General features: G+C 42.8%; 1 protein-coding gene across 1 annotated transcript in view; it reads left to right on the forward strand.

Annotated features, from left to right (window-relative positions):
- The window catches only part of LOC147457445 (coronatine-insensitive protein homolog 1a-like), a 29,704-nt gene extending 19,771 nt beyond the window's left edge, over nt 1-9,933 (forward strand). The window contains exons 2-3 of the mRNA XM_086512335.1: nt 7,945-8,434; nt 8,634-9,933. Of these exons, the coding sequence (XP_086368461.1) occupies nt 7,945-8,434; nt 8,634-9,377 (1,234 nt within the window). The 3' untranslated portion in view covers nt 9,378-9,933. The remainder of the gene's footprint in view (nt 1-7,944; nt 8,435-8,633) is intronic.
- The last annotated feature ends 8,549 nt before the right edge of the window (nt 9,934-18,482 follow it).

Raw genomic sequence — 18,482 nt, forward strand, 5'->3', positions numbered from 1 at the left:
CTCTGAAACTATTCTCAAAGGCACCAACATCCAACCTCATAGACCCATTACAATTCCAAGTAGCCATCTTCAGTGTGGTCCCATAGGTCTTACACCATCATGTAGAGTGCCGCTCTACAATCACCACCCGACCATCTCTGTAAAAGGCTATCTTCTCCTTGTCTCTTGCTGCCTCAATCTCTGGCATGACTTCCTGCATATGGGCAAGCTGTGAAAGGGTGAGATCGTCGCCAAGATAGACACCAGTCTTCTTGAGGGTGGGCCTCTTTTTCAAGAACTCCTTCTTCGCCTCAGTAGAGGGGAAGCGCAAAATGAGAGCCCTCTCTTTCGATGTATCACCCATGCCCCCACTTTTCTTGCCAGCTCTCCATGCTCTTGCACGTGTCGCTTTATCTATCCCCATTAGTACCATGAGCTCCTCCACTTCTTCGTCGACTTGATCCCTATCTTTAAGGCCGATGACTCTCACATGTTTAGCTGTGTCTGCGTAGCTCGAGCAAAAATAAACCCAAGCATCTTTGATCCTCGTACCGCATGACTCTGGAGAGTGGTCCGAAGCCCTCTCTGAACAAGCAGTGGAAGCGGCCACGTATCTCGTAGTAGACGGGGCATTGGCATGTGTAGTGCAACTCTGTCTCAAGCTCCATGTCACACAAGAGGCATGTCCTGACCTCTGCAGGTACTCCACTGTATCTCCCAGTCTCGATCTGCAGCTGGTGTAAAGATGTGCGTATCTGGCCAATAGAACATCGTATTCCATGAGACAAGTGGGTGTCCATGTATCTGGGCCTCGTCACAAAACCGTCCTTCATAAGCTGGAGAAGATGCTCTCTGTAGAAAGCCATCTTCCTGCCCAACTCCTGTGTTGGTTGTATCCATGTCCTCTTGGTGTCTAGCTGAGTCAGGTCCTGGCAGATGAGCCTGGTGATCTCGGACTGTGTAAGAGTCAGAGAGGGTGCATCCAATGAGTACTGGAAGGGGGGCAATCTGTCTATGCTGAACCCATGCGCCTGAAACCATGATGTCATCTCCCCCATACCAGCATGCCGTATCTCCCTGCATGGCTAACTGTCGAGAGGACTCAAGTGGAAGGCGAGCATACGTGTCTCTGGGAAGTTCTCACATGCGGTGTATGAAGGAGATAGGTTTGGTGAGCCCCTCCAACCCTGGTGGGGGGGGCAGCTAGCTCTGCCCGAATAATGGCATGTGGTACTGAAGCCTTGGCTCTAATGAGCCGCGAGATCATAGAGACTAGTGGCTTCTCCATGTCCCCCCATCCATTAGTGCGACATGTCCTCCCCTTATGGTCCAAGGAAGGTCCCCAAATCTCAGCTCCACAGAGCAATGCAGAAGGCACCAAAGTGTCAAAGAGTCAGAGCTTCGTTCGAGGCTCCTGAAACTGAACATCTGAACACATCCTCTCCAATCTACACAATGCTGCATGGGCTCTGGTCAGTCTATTCTCTGCTGCTCTCTTCAATGAAAATGTTGGTCCACTGAAAACCACTCCAAAGTAAGTGTAAGCATCTGTATTCTCCACTGTCTCCTTGCCGTATGTGAATGCGGGCATTGACCTCTTGATCCACTGTGGGGTGGTAATAAATACCATGACCTTGGCTTTACCAAGGTTGATAGACAAACCACTTTCATGGCCGAACCTATGCAAAGCATCCAAGTGACGTTGCATCCCCTCCGGAGAGTCGGAGATCAACACAATATCATCAGCATATAACAATAGTGGAATCCATGTCCCTGGACCCTGCCAACTGTGCACCTCTATCACCATCTCTCTCAATGTAGTTAGAAACCTCATCCACATACATACCAAATAGAGTAGGAGAGAGTGGGCAACCCTGCTTCACCCCAATAGTGGAGTGAACCGCTGTAGATAGGCCCTCTGAGGTGCGTATATGCCCCACTACTAACCTGTATAATGCCATGACCCCCCAAATGAGCTCTGTGGATACTCCCATCTTATGTAATCTGTGCATCAATCTAGCTTTGGGTACTGTGTCAAATGCTTTGCGGACATCCACAAAGCTAGGATAGATCCGTCTCTGATGTGATCTGCCCTCCTCAATGATGGCTTTGAGTGTCAAGATACGGTCAAGAGTAGAAAAACCTCTCCTAAACCCTGCCTGCCCAGCTGCATGTATCCTCTCTCTCTCTCTCTCTCTCTCTCTCTCTCTCTCTCTCTCTCTCTCTCTCTCTCTCTCTCTCTCTCTGTGCCCACCTGCTCAGCTGCTGCTCAAGAATGGATGCGTACAACCGTGCCGATGTGTGTCCGATCATGATAGTGCGATAAATTATGATTCCCAGGCTCCATAGGGTCTCTTGACTTGAAGATAGGTACAATAGTAGATAGGCTCCAAGTATCAGGCAAGCCCTCACACCTGGCACGGTTAAACATAATTGCTAGAAGCTCTGCTAGTAGATCTCTGGCATGCATGAAGTGCTCAGTCACTAAGCCATCATGATCATATGCTCTCCCAATCCTCATCCTGTCAATGGCCTTCCTCACCATCTCAGCGGTGAAAAAAGCACATGTGTGGGGAAGGGGCGGGTGTCCAGGAACTGTGTATAGAGATGCCGCGTATTGGCATCAGGCCTCTATAGAGGTAATGGCAGGGGGGGGGGGGGGGTGCTCATGAAAGAGCTGCCATGCCTCACGTGAGTCGTGACTCAAGAATAGCTGGTAAAGGTCTTGCTCTAGGCGAGCCAAAAATGCCCTCTTCTTCTGCCGCACTAGGCGCCAGAAGTCAATCTGTGACTGTCTGTGAGTGATGTCCCCCAAAAGCACCTCCCTCTGAAGTCTAGCTCTAGTCTCGCGGCATTCCTTATAAGGATTCTAGTTGCTAATCCTTCATTAATTACTTAAACTCATGATTAAGACTTCAGAAACTTGAATTGTACTCGGAAACAAGACTCAGAAGACTCTGTGTTGATTGGTTGAATGTGTGATACAAGGGCTCTTTATATAGGAGATGAAGAGATATAAATGAAAAGACATGTCTCTTGGTGAAGAGACATGACTTTAGATGTAAAGGCACATCCTTTCGGCAAAGAGCTGCAACCATCGGGCCAAGAGTCGCACCCGTAGAGCGAAGGGTGTGACCAGTCGTCAAGGGAGTGTGGCTTTTGGCGAAGAGACCCGTCTTTTGGGCGAAGGGGTGTGACCATCCAAGCGTAGGGGTCCTCCTTGACATGGCACTTCGCGTATCTGCAACTAGGAGTAGATGTAATACTGCAACATAGTCACAATCGTGACATTCCCTGCCTCTTTAAATAAAACCTAGGGTAGTTGAAGAAAACTCTGGGAGAAGGAAATATATTTTTGTAGTGCTTTTGCATCCAAAGCTCTTTCTGTTAAGTCCCACGTCATGGCACTGTTATTGACCATGACTATTTTGCCAAACTGAAAACTGATCATATCTGCAACTTGATAAGTGCCTTTGTCGAAGTCATTTGTAATTTCGAGCTTTGTCCAAGAAAAGATTGAATCTTTATCTGCTTCAAGTGAAACTATCGATAAATTGTCTTGAATTTTCTGTTGAGTAATGGCTGTTGGTTCAAAATCTGCAAGGTATTCCATGGGTTTGTCTGGAACAGTAAGATCCTCCTGAAGGGATGTTGTAGATTGAGACTAAGTAGTAGTGCTTGAAGGTATATCCATCTGTAAAGGTTTATCAATAGAACAAGTTGTGTCCGAAGACTCAATTCCGAAGAACAGTTGCAGTGAGTGAAGTCGTGCTGCAAGAGTATGCATCTGATTTATCCTTTGCACCGTTGAAGGCAAGGACTGGAGTCTTCAAGGTGGAAGGATTATCATTCACCACTGCATTGGGTATGTGTTCAGAGACAAAGACTTATTTTCAAGGGCGGTGATGAGGCGGCTTTTTCTGCCTGGATCACGGCCATAGAAGGGGTCATGTGCTTGTCCGTTGTCACAAGAATTGGAATTGTCTGAATTTTCAACTTTCTCAGCGGGTATTAAGGCTTCCAATTGACAAGGGGGAGGTTGAGGAAGTTGTTGCTTCTTAGACCTCTGAAGGATCCTCTTGCACAAGGAAAGGATCAATAAATCTTCGACTTTACCACCATCAGACAAGAAAGACTTAAATGTAGGGCATGGCTCGCGAGGGGGAACTTGTCCAGCGTCGCAGCATTCACAACCGAGTACTCGACTAGGGTCGGATATATGTGCCACTAAGTAAGCCCATCTTGATATCGCTAATGATCCGTTGGAAGCTTCATATTGTTGCTTTTGTTGCCGATGATTCGAATAAGAAGTTGGTTGCTTAGTACTGTAACATTTCCAAGAATATCCATGCCGAGACTTTTTCTGCTCACACGAAGATACTTTGTGTCTAGTTGTCTCTAAGAAACCATGCTTTGAGTGAGAAAATTTGAGTCCCGAAGGCTTTGATTTGAGTGGTTCTTCTTGGTCGACCACTGAAGCGTCGGAAGAAGATGGCAGAGAAGTAGCTTGTGTAGTCCGAGAAGCAATTGGGTAACTCCGAGAAGAGGTTTGCATCTGCATCTGCATCTGATCCACGCGAGTGTGAATCGATGCGAGGCTTATTGAAATTGCTGCCATCTGCTTTTTGAAAACTGCTATCAGATCTTGGGGTAAAATATTGTCGTCGCCATCTTGTGATTCGGCCATGCCAATTGTTTAGCAGAAACTGATACTTCGGGAGTGGAAACTGCGTCTGGAACGGGTTTCGGCTTTGGAGTATAGGAAATGACGATTATTTTGGTTGTCGGGAGAGGGTACGCCGACAAGACTGCTTCGGGAATCTCGTCTATGTATGAGATGTACGGGAAAGCGATCCACTAGTGTTCGTCGACCATAGCAAGTGCGTGTACACTGCGCGGGAATGAAGGTGCAAGGGGCCAGAACTGCCAACGCTGGCTCTGTGTGAGATATCGATGGCCAGAAAGATGAAACGCTGTAGTGTACACATCGTTACGTGTTCTCTTGTTTATTTATTTTTAACTTTCACCAAGGGGGTGCCCACTGAGGTTAATAAAGTGGGCGACCAAACCAACTTATAGGTTGGCCATTTAATAAAAAAAATATCGTTGGCTAAGTTTAGGCAACGTTGTAATTGCCTTACGTAAGAATTGCCTTCAAAAGGCTGCTGCGTAACATGAGAAGGCAGCCAGCGTTTCCAAAAGGGCACACGAGGTGACGATTCTGCAAGCAGGAGATGCCACCGAAGGGGTGCTCACAGGTGAAAAGGCATGCCAGCGAAAAGTCACAAGGGGCAGCCAGCAAAAGGCAAGGGCAGCCAGCGTGCAATTCAGCAAAGCATGCACCAAGGGTGCGAGCACGAAGGGGTACAACATCGGGAAGGGGCGCAAACACAAAGGTTCAATTCAGCCCTTCGGGTTGTTCTTCTGCTTCCATGCAACTACGGGAAGGGGATAGAGTGTAGCGGCGAGAGTGAGAGGCTCACAACCTTCGAGTCCCGGAAAAAAATTGCTCTGATACCACTGTAGGATTCTAGTTGCTAATCCTTCATTAATTACTTAAACTCGTGATTAAGACTTAAGAAACTTGAACTGTACTCAGAAACAAGACTCAGGAAACTCTGTGTTGATTGGTTGAATGTGTGATACAAGGGCTCCTTATATAGGAGACGAAGAGACATAAATGAAAAGACACGTCTCCTGGTGAAGAGACATGACTTTAGATGTAAAGACACATCCTTTCGGCGAAGAGCTGCAACCATTGGGCGAAGAGTCGCACCCAAGAGCGAAGGGGTGTGACCAGTCATCGAAGGAGTGTGGCTTTTGGCGAAGAGACCCGTCTTTTGGGCAAAGGGGTGTGACCATCCAAGGGTAGGGGTCCTCCTTGGCATGGCACTTCGCGTATCTGCAACTAGGAGTAGAGGTAATACTGTAACATAGTCACAATCGTGACATTCCTCATCATACCAGTTGTTCTGGGGCATGCTCCCAGAACGGCATCTCTGCTCAGGTTGGGTGTGTGGGTATGCCTCTGCTGTTGCATCATGTAATGTCTGTGTCAGTATAGTAGTAAGCTCCTCCAGAGGTCGCCCTGGCTCTTCTGTACACAAGTGTCTGTAGATCCCATCTATGTATACAGAGTTTGTCTCCCGCGTGGAAGTGCAGCGAGTAGGGGCTGTTGCCTGTGGCCTGTGTGCTACACTGAACCGGAAATAGATGGTCAGCGACACGAGCGTGATCCACTGCCACACCAACAGGTCTGGGTCCAAACCGTGAGATCCTGGCTACTAGAGATGAGACTCGGCTATGCCATGACATAATCCACTGTGCTGGCTCCATGTCTGTGTGGAAAGCATGTAAAAACCCCGCCATCGGGAAATCTTTGTAGGCCATTCAAGATGACCAATCCATGTGCAGTCCCCATCTCTATCAAGTGTCGTCCATACTCAGTATATTCCCATACTCAGTATGTTCCCCATCCAATGATGGCCCGTCTCTGCAACATCCAGCTCTCTCAGCATCTCCTCTGAAGTATCATAAAAAATTGTCTGATGATGGGCAGTCCTAGCATTGAAGTCCCCTAAATGATGATGTCACCATCTCTAGAGAACTCCCAGATGCCATCCAAAATAGAAAAGGGGGACTGTCCTCTGGGCATAAAGAGGGAAGGGGGAAGGGGGGGGGGGGGGGGTGGGGGGGCACCCTGGAAAAATGCCACATCAAAATAAGTGCTAATAAACTAGCCCAAGGGACCAAATCTGGTCTCCGGCCGAATAAAACCAAGGGGCAACTGCAGAAAACTGAGGACTTGACCTGGGAAACCTAGGAACAAGGGTCTTGCCTCATGCCAGCCTACCGGGTGGGCAAACACATGGCTCGTACTGCCAGAAAAGGTATGTTTATGTCAAATACTGCTGGGGCTCAGTCATAAAATAGCCCTCGTTCCCTAAATTGCTCCTGGGAGATACTGGAGTCACCACCAGACAGAAGATGAAACCCTAACAGTAGCCTGAAAGGGAGCGAACCCAAAGCTGACCCACCTGCACAACACTGAACGGCTCCTTTGAAAAGTGCACCATGTGAAGAGCAGCTTCCGACATATGCTGCAACGTCACAACCAAGTGAGGGCAGCCTCAATAAGAGACGACGCCAGCTACTTGCTTGGCAGCCAAGACAGCGAATCAGCAAATGGAAGGCGAATGATGGATAGGCTGATGGAGGCACTGATGGCAGCGTCTGAGCCAGAGGTACACAACGCTGGCAAGCAGCCCAGCCAGTGCAGGCATCGTTTGCAGGGCAGCCAGCGAACGACGATGCAGCCAGGCAGTACACGCATGGTAGAGACAGAGGGGGCGCGACGACAGAGACGCTAGGGTTCCTCTCTTTGGCTCTCTCTAGTGTTTGTTGCCTCTCTCTCTTCATTCCTTCACAAGCTTCTTCTTATCGCAAAGTTTCACTTCACTTGGGTCTTAAACTTGTAATTCTGGTGATGGGGTCTATTAGGACATGCGTTTAAACTTGTGATTTTGGTGATGGATTTAAGAAGTGCAATTAAACATATCAATGCTGATAATAATGGATATACTGCTAAATAAATAAGCTGATGAGATATCAGGATTTAAGAAGTACAATTATAGGTTTTAATGCTGATAATAATTGTGTGATTGGTTTTCTCATGAACATATGTTTCTTTTTGTCTGCTATTTCAAGTAAATGAGCTACTTGCACTGAGAGAGGTGATTGGATTTGTAGGCTCACATCATAATCTGGTCAACTTTATTATTCAAATTCTGGGCCAAAAGCCTCTTGATCAGAAGGCATATTTCATGTTTTTGTTTCACATTGTTGACACCTCAAAATGGGTTAAAATTTTTCAAATTACCCAACATCACCGGCTGGCACAATTTCCAGTCGGTTTTTATTTGTTTTCTGGTAGCTGATATAGTACAATCTGTTTTGTGTGTGCAGATCTTTGAGAGAGCTTTTTTTGGAGGAAAGTGATATGCAAGATCATAATGGCAATTGGTTACGTCAGCTGTCGCTTTATAATACATCTTTGGAAATGCTGAATATAGCAGGAATTGACCTGCAAAATATTTGCACTGGCGATCTTTCAACATTAGCTTTAAATTGTAAATCATTAGTGTCATTGAAACTAAATGAATTGGAACTAGAAGGTCTACCGGAGATTCTCAGCCGAACAACAGCATTGCGAGAATTGGGAGGCGTTTCTGTAGGTGCCAGTGTGGATCAGCAACCAAAAATCACATTGCCAGCCACATTAACATCGTTGGTGGCCTTGTATTATATGGGTGTGGAGGAAGGTGACTCAATTGTAAATTCTATTATTCAACCCATTGCAGCAGGGCTGAGAAAGTTAGACCTTCAATATTCATGTCTCACTGTGGATGGCCACTGCCAACTTCTTGGTCTTTGTGCCAATCTTGAGGCATTGGAGGTGAAGCATGTTTCAAAATCAGTCCTTGCATTCTACTGCATACGTACGGACAAAGCTAGTTTACATTAGTGTCAGTAGGAATATGCTTGTCAATAATTGTTCTCTGCAGCACTTGCATTGTCAGCTTCTCTTTTTTAAATAGTGTGGGCAGACAATGGATGCTTTACATAATGCATTAATTACTGTATACTTGTTTCAGGTTTTCAATGCCATAGGTGATGAGGGCCTTGAGGTTATAGCGAACAAGTGCAAGAATTTGCGCTGGCTACGGGTAGAACGTGGAGATAGAGATGTCCAGCAAGGTTTTGTCACCCAAAGAGGCCTTATATTGGTCGCATTAAACTGCCAACGGCTGGAGTATATAGCAGCATATGTTTCAGACATAAATAATGCTGCTCTGTCCACAATAGCCACAAACTGCCCCAAGCTGAAAGATTTCCGGTTGGTGTTACTTGATGAAGACAATGAAGTTTCAGAATATCCTCTTGATGTTGGTGTAAGAGCCCTGATGAGGGGTTGCCCAGATATACACCGTTTTGCGCTCTATTTAAGGCCAGGATTCTTGACTGACAGGGGTATGGAGGAGATTGGCATGTATGGAAAAAATTTAAACTGGGCACTTTTTGGTTTGCTAGGGGAAAGCGATGAAGGGCTCAAGCTATTTGCGAACGGCTGTCCCAACCTTAAGAGGCTTGAAATCCGAGATTGTGTCTTTACAGAGGCAGCAATTGCCACCTCTGTTCTGAAGATGGAATCCCTGAAGTATATATGGGTACAAGGCTACAGGGCCACTGGAACAGGGCAGGATTTACTTCCCTTGACCAAAGATTATTGGAGCGTTGAGTTAATAGACGAGCCGGGAACCCCTGCTCAGTTTGTAGCGTATCGATGCCTTTCACAAAAGCGCGCAGATACTCCACCATCGGTCACTCTGCTTGGTTAAAGTGTGGGTGTGATTGAGGATTGAATCATGGGAATTGGCTGTGACTGATCAATCTTTCCTTTCAATGTGCATTAGCAAGGACAAAAAAGATTGCCATCTAAGGAGGAATACATTCATGCTGCGAGTGTTTGAGGTGGGTGAAAGGCAAAAGATTGGTGAATCAGCAATTGACGGCTTGAAGTTTACCACTGTTTTTAGCATGTGGGGGCTGGGTGAGTGAAAGGCAAGCGATCGGTGAATCAGCAATTGTCGGCTTGAAGTTTACCACTGTTTTCAGCAGGTGGGGGGCCTCTTGTGGGCTGCTATCATGGAAAACTCCCAACCACTTCATTTGTCTCACTGTCTGCTCGTTGGCCATGAGATGGTGACATGAGCACGTGGGGTTACGAGTTGAATATTCATTCATTCGTTTGTCTGCGATAATGCATAGAAATTCATTCATAAGGAAAGGGTTTGTCTGCAATCATGCGTAGGGGATTGCTTCTCAGAAGGGGTAGTCAGGTGCGGTGCTGCATTAGTATCTTGTTCAGCTTGCATAAGAATAAGGTCTTGGTTTTGGTTTTGTAGATAGAGGTTTAGGAACTGAGGTCTTGAGAAGTCAATTTTGTACACCGAACATGGGCAAATAAACTTTGTTCAGGCAGCATAGACAATGATCATTCAATTCTTAATATGAAACATTGTTAAGAGACCGGCAAAAGCTTGCTTCGAGCTTAGCATAGTAGGTATGGTGTGGGGAGAGACGCTGGAAAATGCATGGCTGCAGTCTCTATCGTAAATTGTGCAGTTTCATCCTTTATGGGCTCACGTAGGGTTCTGATAATATGTGGTAACCGACCTCTTGTGAGACACTCTTCTCCTTAAGCTGGCCAGACCCTGAAATCACGCTCCTCCACTGTGCAAATTGTATCTGCAGAGACTTGTACAACTAGTAGGCAGAGTCATTCAAAGTCATTGCAGTTGATCTGATTAGCTGCAATTGTGTAATTTTCCCATTCAAGGTAGGCTGAGTCATTCAAAGTCATTGCAGTTGATCTGATTAGCTTCAATTGTGTAATTTACCAAAGCTTTTTTTTTAAAGGGTGCTTTGTTATTGCATAGGGAAGAAACTTGCTAATTTACTAACAGGGACTCCTTTGGCTGGGTAATATTATGTTCTTACGTGTCAGCAAAGGAAGAGTGCTAACCCTACAACGCAAACAGAACCAAGCACTGACATTCGCTGAAGCCAGAAAATTGTATTGGAGAGCAGCCAAATATCCATGTTTCTCTTTATAACAAAGAGAGGGCCATTGTAAGACTGGCTTCGAGTGTTTTGTGTTATCCTAGAAAGAAGTACTATGATCAAAGCTACAAGTGACTAGACAAAATGTCAAGATCTGTCAACGCTTTCACCAACTCCCTTGGCGCTAGTCAAACAAGCAAAGGGACTCCCGCACATACCCTTTACCCTTGGTTCCTTGCTCCGAGCACTGGCGTCTCTCATTGAGTAGTACAATGTCTCTACCCTCTGTCAAGGTCCGGGGTCACGGGGCAGGTGATCTGGGCCGTCCAAGCGGCTAGCTTTCCCTGGCGGAATTGGGAGCTGCACAGCCGATGGATGGCAGCCAGCTCAGCCTGCGTAAGGGAAAAACAATGTCGTCGGCTTCATCTTCAGCAGCGTGTGCCACCTCAGTGGGCGGAATCTCTGCCACCTCAGCATCCAGAAATTCTCCAATCAGCTGCAATCAGACTGCAGCATGTCAGCACAGGGAAAGTGATGAGGTGCTGACTCCTCAGCGAGCGTAATGACATTCTGAGCTCTGCGCTGTCAGGTGAACACTACGACTGATCCGAGCCTGACTGAGTGCTCTCTTCTTGGTTGTCTCCCGATCGCCAAACTTTGCTAACAGGGATGGGTTCGTCTTCCTTATAGCCATGGAAAAGGAAGGGAAAAAGAGGAGGGGAGGGGGGGGGATTGGTGTCTTGCATCGTATGATGGATGGGTATTGGGTGTGGTGTATGTGTGTGTAGGGCATGAGCGAGTGTACGATTGTGCACGTCTATATGCGTATGAGGGTGAGGGTGAGGGTGTGTGTGGTATGTAGATGAGGCAATTAGTATAAAAGAGAGGGTTGGGGAGGCACATACAGCCCATTCTTGACCCCCATGGATGAAACAGGGAACATGGCCCACCACTCTTTTGGCTTCTTTTCAAACTCACCCATTGTCATGAACTTGGTGGAAACCCCCTCCCCACGACCTTGCTCCCCCTCGTCAAGGTCGTGGGGAGGGGGCAGTTGATCTACACCGTCGATTTGTTGTCCATTCTCTTGCAGAATCTTATCCGCGAACTTTGGATGGAGCCAAATCTGCACTCAAAATATGCCGGTTTGCAAGCCAATAGACGCCTCCCAGATCAGCATGTGGAATTGGAATTGCACCTGTTGTGGACACCTAAGCAAGTGGAATGTAGGAGCTTGGATTCACGCAAGGGCTGCCACATCAGCACACAAAAATTGAAGCTTGGTGTTAGCTTTGGACAGTCACCTGTTTGTAGGCAGGTGTGCTAACCCCCTAACCAACCACGATCATTAATGGTCGGGAATGGTCGTGCAATGATCATTCCCGTAATGAGGGCTCTTGACCTCCATCGATCGCCCATTATTACCGATAATGATCAGTGCACGACCAATCCCTACTCCATCACCTTCAACTCGGACAGCCTTGGAGCCACGGAGTCCTGTGTTCACCATGGCGGGAAGGGAGTTGGAGTGCTTGCACCCACCTGATGTTGCAACCTTTTCATTTGCAAAATGTTGATTGTAGCTTGTCAGGCTCTCGAATGTCGCCACATAAACAACCATTACTGGGAACGGGTGCTGTTGGATTGCTTGTGCACAAGATTATGCAGGTGCAGCTGTTAACCAAGTGAATTAATTGCGTGCATGTGCCTGCCCCAATAATGTGCATGTGTAGGGGTGTTCGTGAGTGTTGGTTTTTTTTTTGTTGCTGTTCTTTTTATAAAAAAAAATTTGGGGGGGGGGAGCACAAGTATGGAAGAGAGGCTTACTACGGCAGTGATATTTGTTCAAAGGGCAAGGTAGCATTGCACGTTGCTAAATTGGCGTTGCTGTCACTAGCCAATCTCTCGAATGTTAATCTCCTACTTCATGTAGTGTCTTCACCTTACACTCGCGCATGTCACACACACACACTCTTAACATTAGTTAGTTAGTGTGTGTGTGTGTGTGTGTGTGTATATAGGGTGCTTATTTAGTATTCACCACTTAACAGTAGTTTGGTAACCTATCAGAACATAAAAGTGTCCTTTTCAGGATTTTGGAAAAAAATTAAATGCTATTATCATATGTATGTGTTTTAAGAAGTCCTTACATCAACTCAAAGCTAAGACCATACTTTATGTGGAAAAAATAAGAAACACTCACAACTATACGGTCATGAGGATCTTTCAAAGCCAAAGGAGTTGTCAAATTGACCAAAAATAGCATATTTGTTAAGTGAACCTCATTTTACACATATACAAAATGCACTAGTGATCAAGCATATTTTTCCTATAAACATCAGTGGGTTCTTGACCAATGTATGTGGTTGCTATAGGCCCAAAAAAAATTGTTTGGACGTAGAATTAAGTACAAAAAAATTGTATTTTTTTGTTGATCTATCATTGATGTTTCTATGCCTATATCTATCATTGCCAATATAAGTGCTTCTGTTTTACATGCTTTGGTTCTTTAGCTTTATGTCTAGGCATAGAAATCATCAAAAGCATCAAAACCTATCTTCATAAGACAATTTGGAACACACCTATGAAGTACAAAAGTTGCACGAATAAAAAATTAGCATCCATAATGTGGCCTTTTATATCTCTTATAAACCTATTAAGTTGGTGCTAAATTGAGATTGTATACTTATGTTTGGACCTAAGCTTCAATTGCACCATGTTGATTGAGTAGAAATTTGAAGAAAACATGATCATAACGAAAAACGAGTTTCGATTTTGGTAAAAAAAATCACTCCTATCTCTGTGTTGTTTGCTATTTAGGGCCTTAGGGGCCCCAAAACTCAAGGAAGCAGAGTTACATAGTAATCGTCCATGAACACACTCAATCTTACCTTATGCTTTTAAACACACTTTCAAAATATTCATCAAAATGTGTTTTTTACTAATAAATCAGTGCAAATATTTTTTCATAAATGGGCTATAGATTCTAATACATAGGCTTTCAAGCTATTAGAATCATGAAAACATCTTGAGAATTATCCATGCTATCTGTGTAGCACTTTAAAGGTCATTAAGTTGTGTTTTAGGGTGGTCTAATGCCAATTTTATGGAAATTGGTCAAAAATAGCACATGTTTTTTTTTGGCTCAGGTTAGGTTTGAAAGTGCTATTCAAACCAAACTCTAAAGATAAAATCACTACCCCAAAAAACTTTCAAGTTTTTTCAAGTCATAAGCTAGCTTTGTGGATATAAACCACTTTAGAAACTATTTGACATCTCAAGCAATATTTCTTGGAGTTTGCTGAGTTAAGAGGACACAAAGTGTCCAACAACATAAAAGTGTCATGTTACCAATCTAGTGTTCAAAAGGACTTAATGTAATGCGCACAATTAATGATCAAATAGACTAAAAAGAGAGACAATGAGGGCTGAAGATGGAACACCCTCTCTTGAAGGAAATGTAATTCTCGAGTTAATATAGTCTTAGGTTTGAGCTCAATTACAATCAAGTTAAGAACGAGTTGAAGCACATTCACACTCAGAGATCATGCAAGATGTCATATGCACATGCATAAACATAAACTATAACATAAGGGGAAACTTCCAATATATATTACAAGAGAGAAATTTCGCTCATCTTTAAGAAAGAGTAGTAGTCCGTCTTGTCAGTTGCATCTATGGAGCTTGTAGCTTCAAGAAAATGGTTAGTAGAATATTTTGGTTTGTTGCTCTGAAAAGGAGAAGGTAGAGAGAGAGAGAGAGAGAGAGAGAGAGAGAGAGAGAGAGAGAGGGAATGGTAGAGGTAGCATAAGAAGAATTTGCATGGACTTGATGTCTAAGTGAGGAAAAAGGGTTGTATATATATGTGAAGTTGCCTCAATAACAAAAGAGAAAGTGGGCGTGAGCATTGTGAAGTACCCCACCACATGTCAAGAAGGTTTTGTTCTCATCCTTTGCAAGCTTTGATACCACTACAACAACGAGGAATGTGGCACCCCTGCAAACATATGCAAAATACCCTATACGAAAGAAGAAACATAAATGGGTATACATACCTTGCATGAGAGCGAGAGAAAATAGAGAATACAACGTGCACCTCTACGGCTAGAGTGCAATCTATGCACGTGAGAGAGGAGATGAGAGATTAAGGGAGAGGGGAGTGACACAAAATTGGGGAATAGGCTACTCCCTCCACATAGGTCCCTCAATGAACCCATGTGAACCTATTTATTAGTTTTGAGAGAGAGAGAGAGAGAGAGAGAGAAAGAGAGAGAATCCTTAAAGGGCAATGTCTTTATTATTAATAATAGAGACATTTTCATGTGCATCTGCTAGCATTCTTTAGAGCTAAAGAGACAATCCAAAGATAGAGAGTGTTTTCCACTTATCAACCCTACAATATTAAAATATGAGTGTACCATGAATAACTATAATAACATGACTCTTGCATCCCGTAAAGATCCTTAATGGATAATGGAAAAGCATGCCTATGTGTTTTATGGAGGGCTACCTGCTATGAATGGCAACCACAATTTTATTTGGATAGCTGTAAACTATTTAACCAAGATGTAGAGGTTTATTCATACTAAGACCAAAGTCAAAGCTCCTAAATTGGCAAGGCTATTTGTGGAGAATGTGTAATAAGTCATATAATGGTCTTCCTACTAACTTGCTAGCAAATTTGACGGAAATTTTTAGAAAGCATTATTCCAATGTTGGGTACTATACTCAATCCCATGAGAGCTAATCATTCTCAAACTAAGGATTTTTAATCACATACTTAAAGATATGCAAAGAACTTATGTCAATAAGAAATAGATTGATTGGGAGGATTACCTATGAATCTTAGAGTTTGTTTACAATAGATCTAAAGATGTTTATGATAGATTAAGTGATATGCTAAGAACTTATGTAAAAAAAAGTAGAATGAATCTTAGAGTTTGTTTACAATAAATCTAAAGATATTTTTGCTAGATTTAGTTCTTTATTCTCATGTTCTAGGTATCAATGTAGCTTATGCGATTTAAAAGTAGACTGATTGGAGGGATTACATACCAATCTTAGAGTTTTCTTACCATAGATCTAACAATATTTTTTCTAGACTTAATTAATCCATGTGCATGTATGTGTATCAATCTAGGCCACCGATTAGTATGGGTTTTTCAATGAAAAGGTTAGATCAGCAAGGGATTGTCTCCAACAACACATGGGTATGTTACACATTATTCCTCATAACGTGTGGTAGGCCCAAGATTGCTACAAAAATTTTGAAGAAGAGAGGACTTTTGAGGACAAGAAACATGCCCTTTTCAAGGTACCATAATAGTTTGAAAATTTTAAAGACTGTACCTACTCCTAAGTTCTCACCATGATATTATGGACTGTCCAAGATACTTAAGAGATACATCAATGAACTTATAAATTTGAGTAATCTACACATTTTGCGCTCATCCAATCTTCCACATTATTCATTTGAGTAAGCACAATTAGGAATAGAAGATAATGATGTAAATATGAACGTGTTGGCAAAGTCTAATAAGCCTCCACCTCAAGGATTCTAGATTACCAGAACTTACAAGCACCAAACAATGTTTGAGAGCAAGCTTTAGTCAAGTGTAAGGAGAGGCCTCATGAAGGTTCCACTTGGGAAAAAAATAGTACTCTTTAGAAGAGATTTTTAACATTTGTATGTGAAGAAAAACTCTTTTTCAAGGGGGAGTAATGGCAAGACACAAGCAGTGGCTACCACAAGCATATGGGAAAAGAGACCTTCTCCTAATTCTAATCCAAGATTTTCATGAATGGCGAGGGGTCCTTATTATAGGAAGAAAGATAACCTTATTAAGGTGGAGTTTCAACATGCTATTCTAGTCCCTTTCCAAAGATCTTTGGTGTGTAGCCTAGTGCTCATGTTGTCTCAAATCAATACAAAGGCCTTCACAACTAGTTAGGTAGTATTGAAAGGAGAATCCTAAAGTATGCAATGACTTAAAAACATAGTGTGATTCTACTTAATTATAATCTATGGGGATTAGGACTATACTCAAAGTTATATTCAATATCCATATCAAGAGATGATGTTGATGAATGCTATCAAGCCAATCAAGAATGCCACTAAAGATTCTCATCGTATCACTAACACTTGTAATGTTTAAGATCATCCATATTTTACCATGCGTTATGCAAGTCGTTCATAGTTGATGACAAGGAAATGTATCATCTCATTCAAAGTTAATGATCCCGCGCCTCTTTCATCTCTACTCATCATCCTTGAAAATGTTTTTCAAAGCCCTTTAATCTTTATAAACAAAAAATATATATAATCTGGAGTGTTATTAAGTCTTTGAAGATACAACCATGAAACACTACAGTTGCCAATAGGCAACTACTATCATGTGTGGTCCATTTTGTTCTCTTGAACCCTCTATGGTAAGGTGGTAAACCTGAGCTCCTTCACTCATCCTCTTAGACCATGGTGTAGTTCTTAGAAAAGTTATGAGTTTGTAACAAATAATCTGTCTTTAACACTAGTTTGGTACAAAATAATGACATTTGAGTGTTCTTTTCTAATATATTATATATACACTTTTTTGCACATGTACAAACTAATCATAAAACGACTTTGGAGGACCTTTTGTACACTTATCTAGTGCTTTTGAGTATTGGTGGCTTGATCTTTTGAGCTTACCATGAAGAATACTCTCAAACATCTACAAGAGATGCTTTCAAAGAATAGGTACCATGAGCCAAGAAGAAGTATTGAAGCCTACGAAAGAATACATACCATGTATTTATAATATAGCTACATGTTTGTTTGAATTTTCCTAAATAGGAAATGTAGTATCAAGTTTTATTGAATCATGTTTTGTCGGGTGAGGGTTTGATACATGAGTTTCATGCAACAAATCAATTATGAACCACTGCCTTTTACTTCCAAGTTGCACCATGTTATATATGTAGATATATAATAATATAATCATCATCAAAGGTGACAACGATTGATTTTCATGCAAACTAACAAACATAATCCTTTTTTTCAATGACACTAAATCGAAGCTAATTCCTCAACAAGAACACAATTGGAGCATCTATAAATTGCATTTACATGGTTGTTTTGTGAAAAAGTTTATTTTAAAATAAACCATGCATGATAATATCTCAAAATGTGACGATTTATGAAATTTATGTTAGATTGGAGCCTTTAAATTCCCTTAAAAATAATATTTTCTACATATTTGGGTTCATAGCTTTGCACTAAAACATCAGTTCTTACAAGGACTAAAAGCCAACTCTCATTTAGTAGTATGAAAGTTGCATTTTTATGCTTACTAATTAGATCAAATATGAAAAGTAGGCTCTATGGGTAGATTTTAGATATCGCTTTCTAATATCTAGAAACACAAGAGATCCAATTTCTTCCATAACTTGAAGCCACTGTATGAACTTCTCCAAAAAATCTCTAGTGACACAAGGAAAAAGTGACATGGGGAAAAATTTCTAAATTTTCATCCTCTCCAACCTTCACATATGAGAAACACTACAAAAGGATTGTATTCAGCTCTAGAATAAATAAGTGCAAAAAGTTTTCAAATAATAGGATACTTCACTGTTTGAGGGCGAGTTGCCCAATTACAAAACTAGTGTTACATTGAAGTGAATGTGAGGTATAAATATCCAATTTTGATTTCCATCCATCCAACCCCCCATGTCATAAAATCTAATATCTAACCAACCCAAATGATTTTCTCATATTAAATTGATCACTTAATGTGGGAGAATAAATGGGAACAAGTGTTAAGATATAGATATGTGCTTATAGATCTATCTCAACACGGGGCCAATGGTAAAGGGGCCCAAAAGGGAGATGGTCTATCAAAGAG

The sequence above is a fragment of the Adiantum capillus-veneris genome, chromosome 5, assembly GCF_014529385.1.
Source record: "Adiantum capillus-veneris isolate H3 chromosome 5, ASM1452938v2, whole genome shotgun sequence".
In the NCBI taxonomy this organism is placed as follows: Eukaryota; Viridiplantae; Streptophyta; class Polypodiopsida; order Polypodiales; family Pteridaceae; genus Adiantum; species Adiantum capillus-veneris.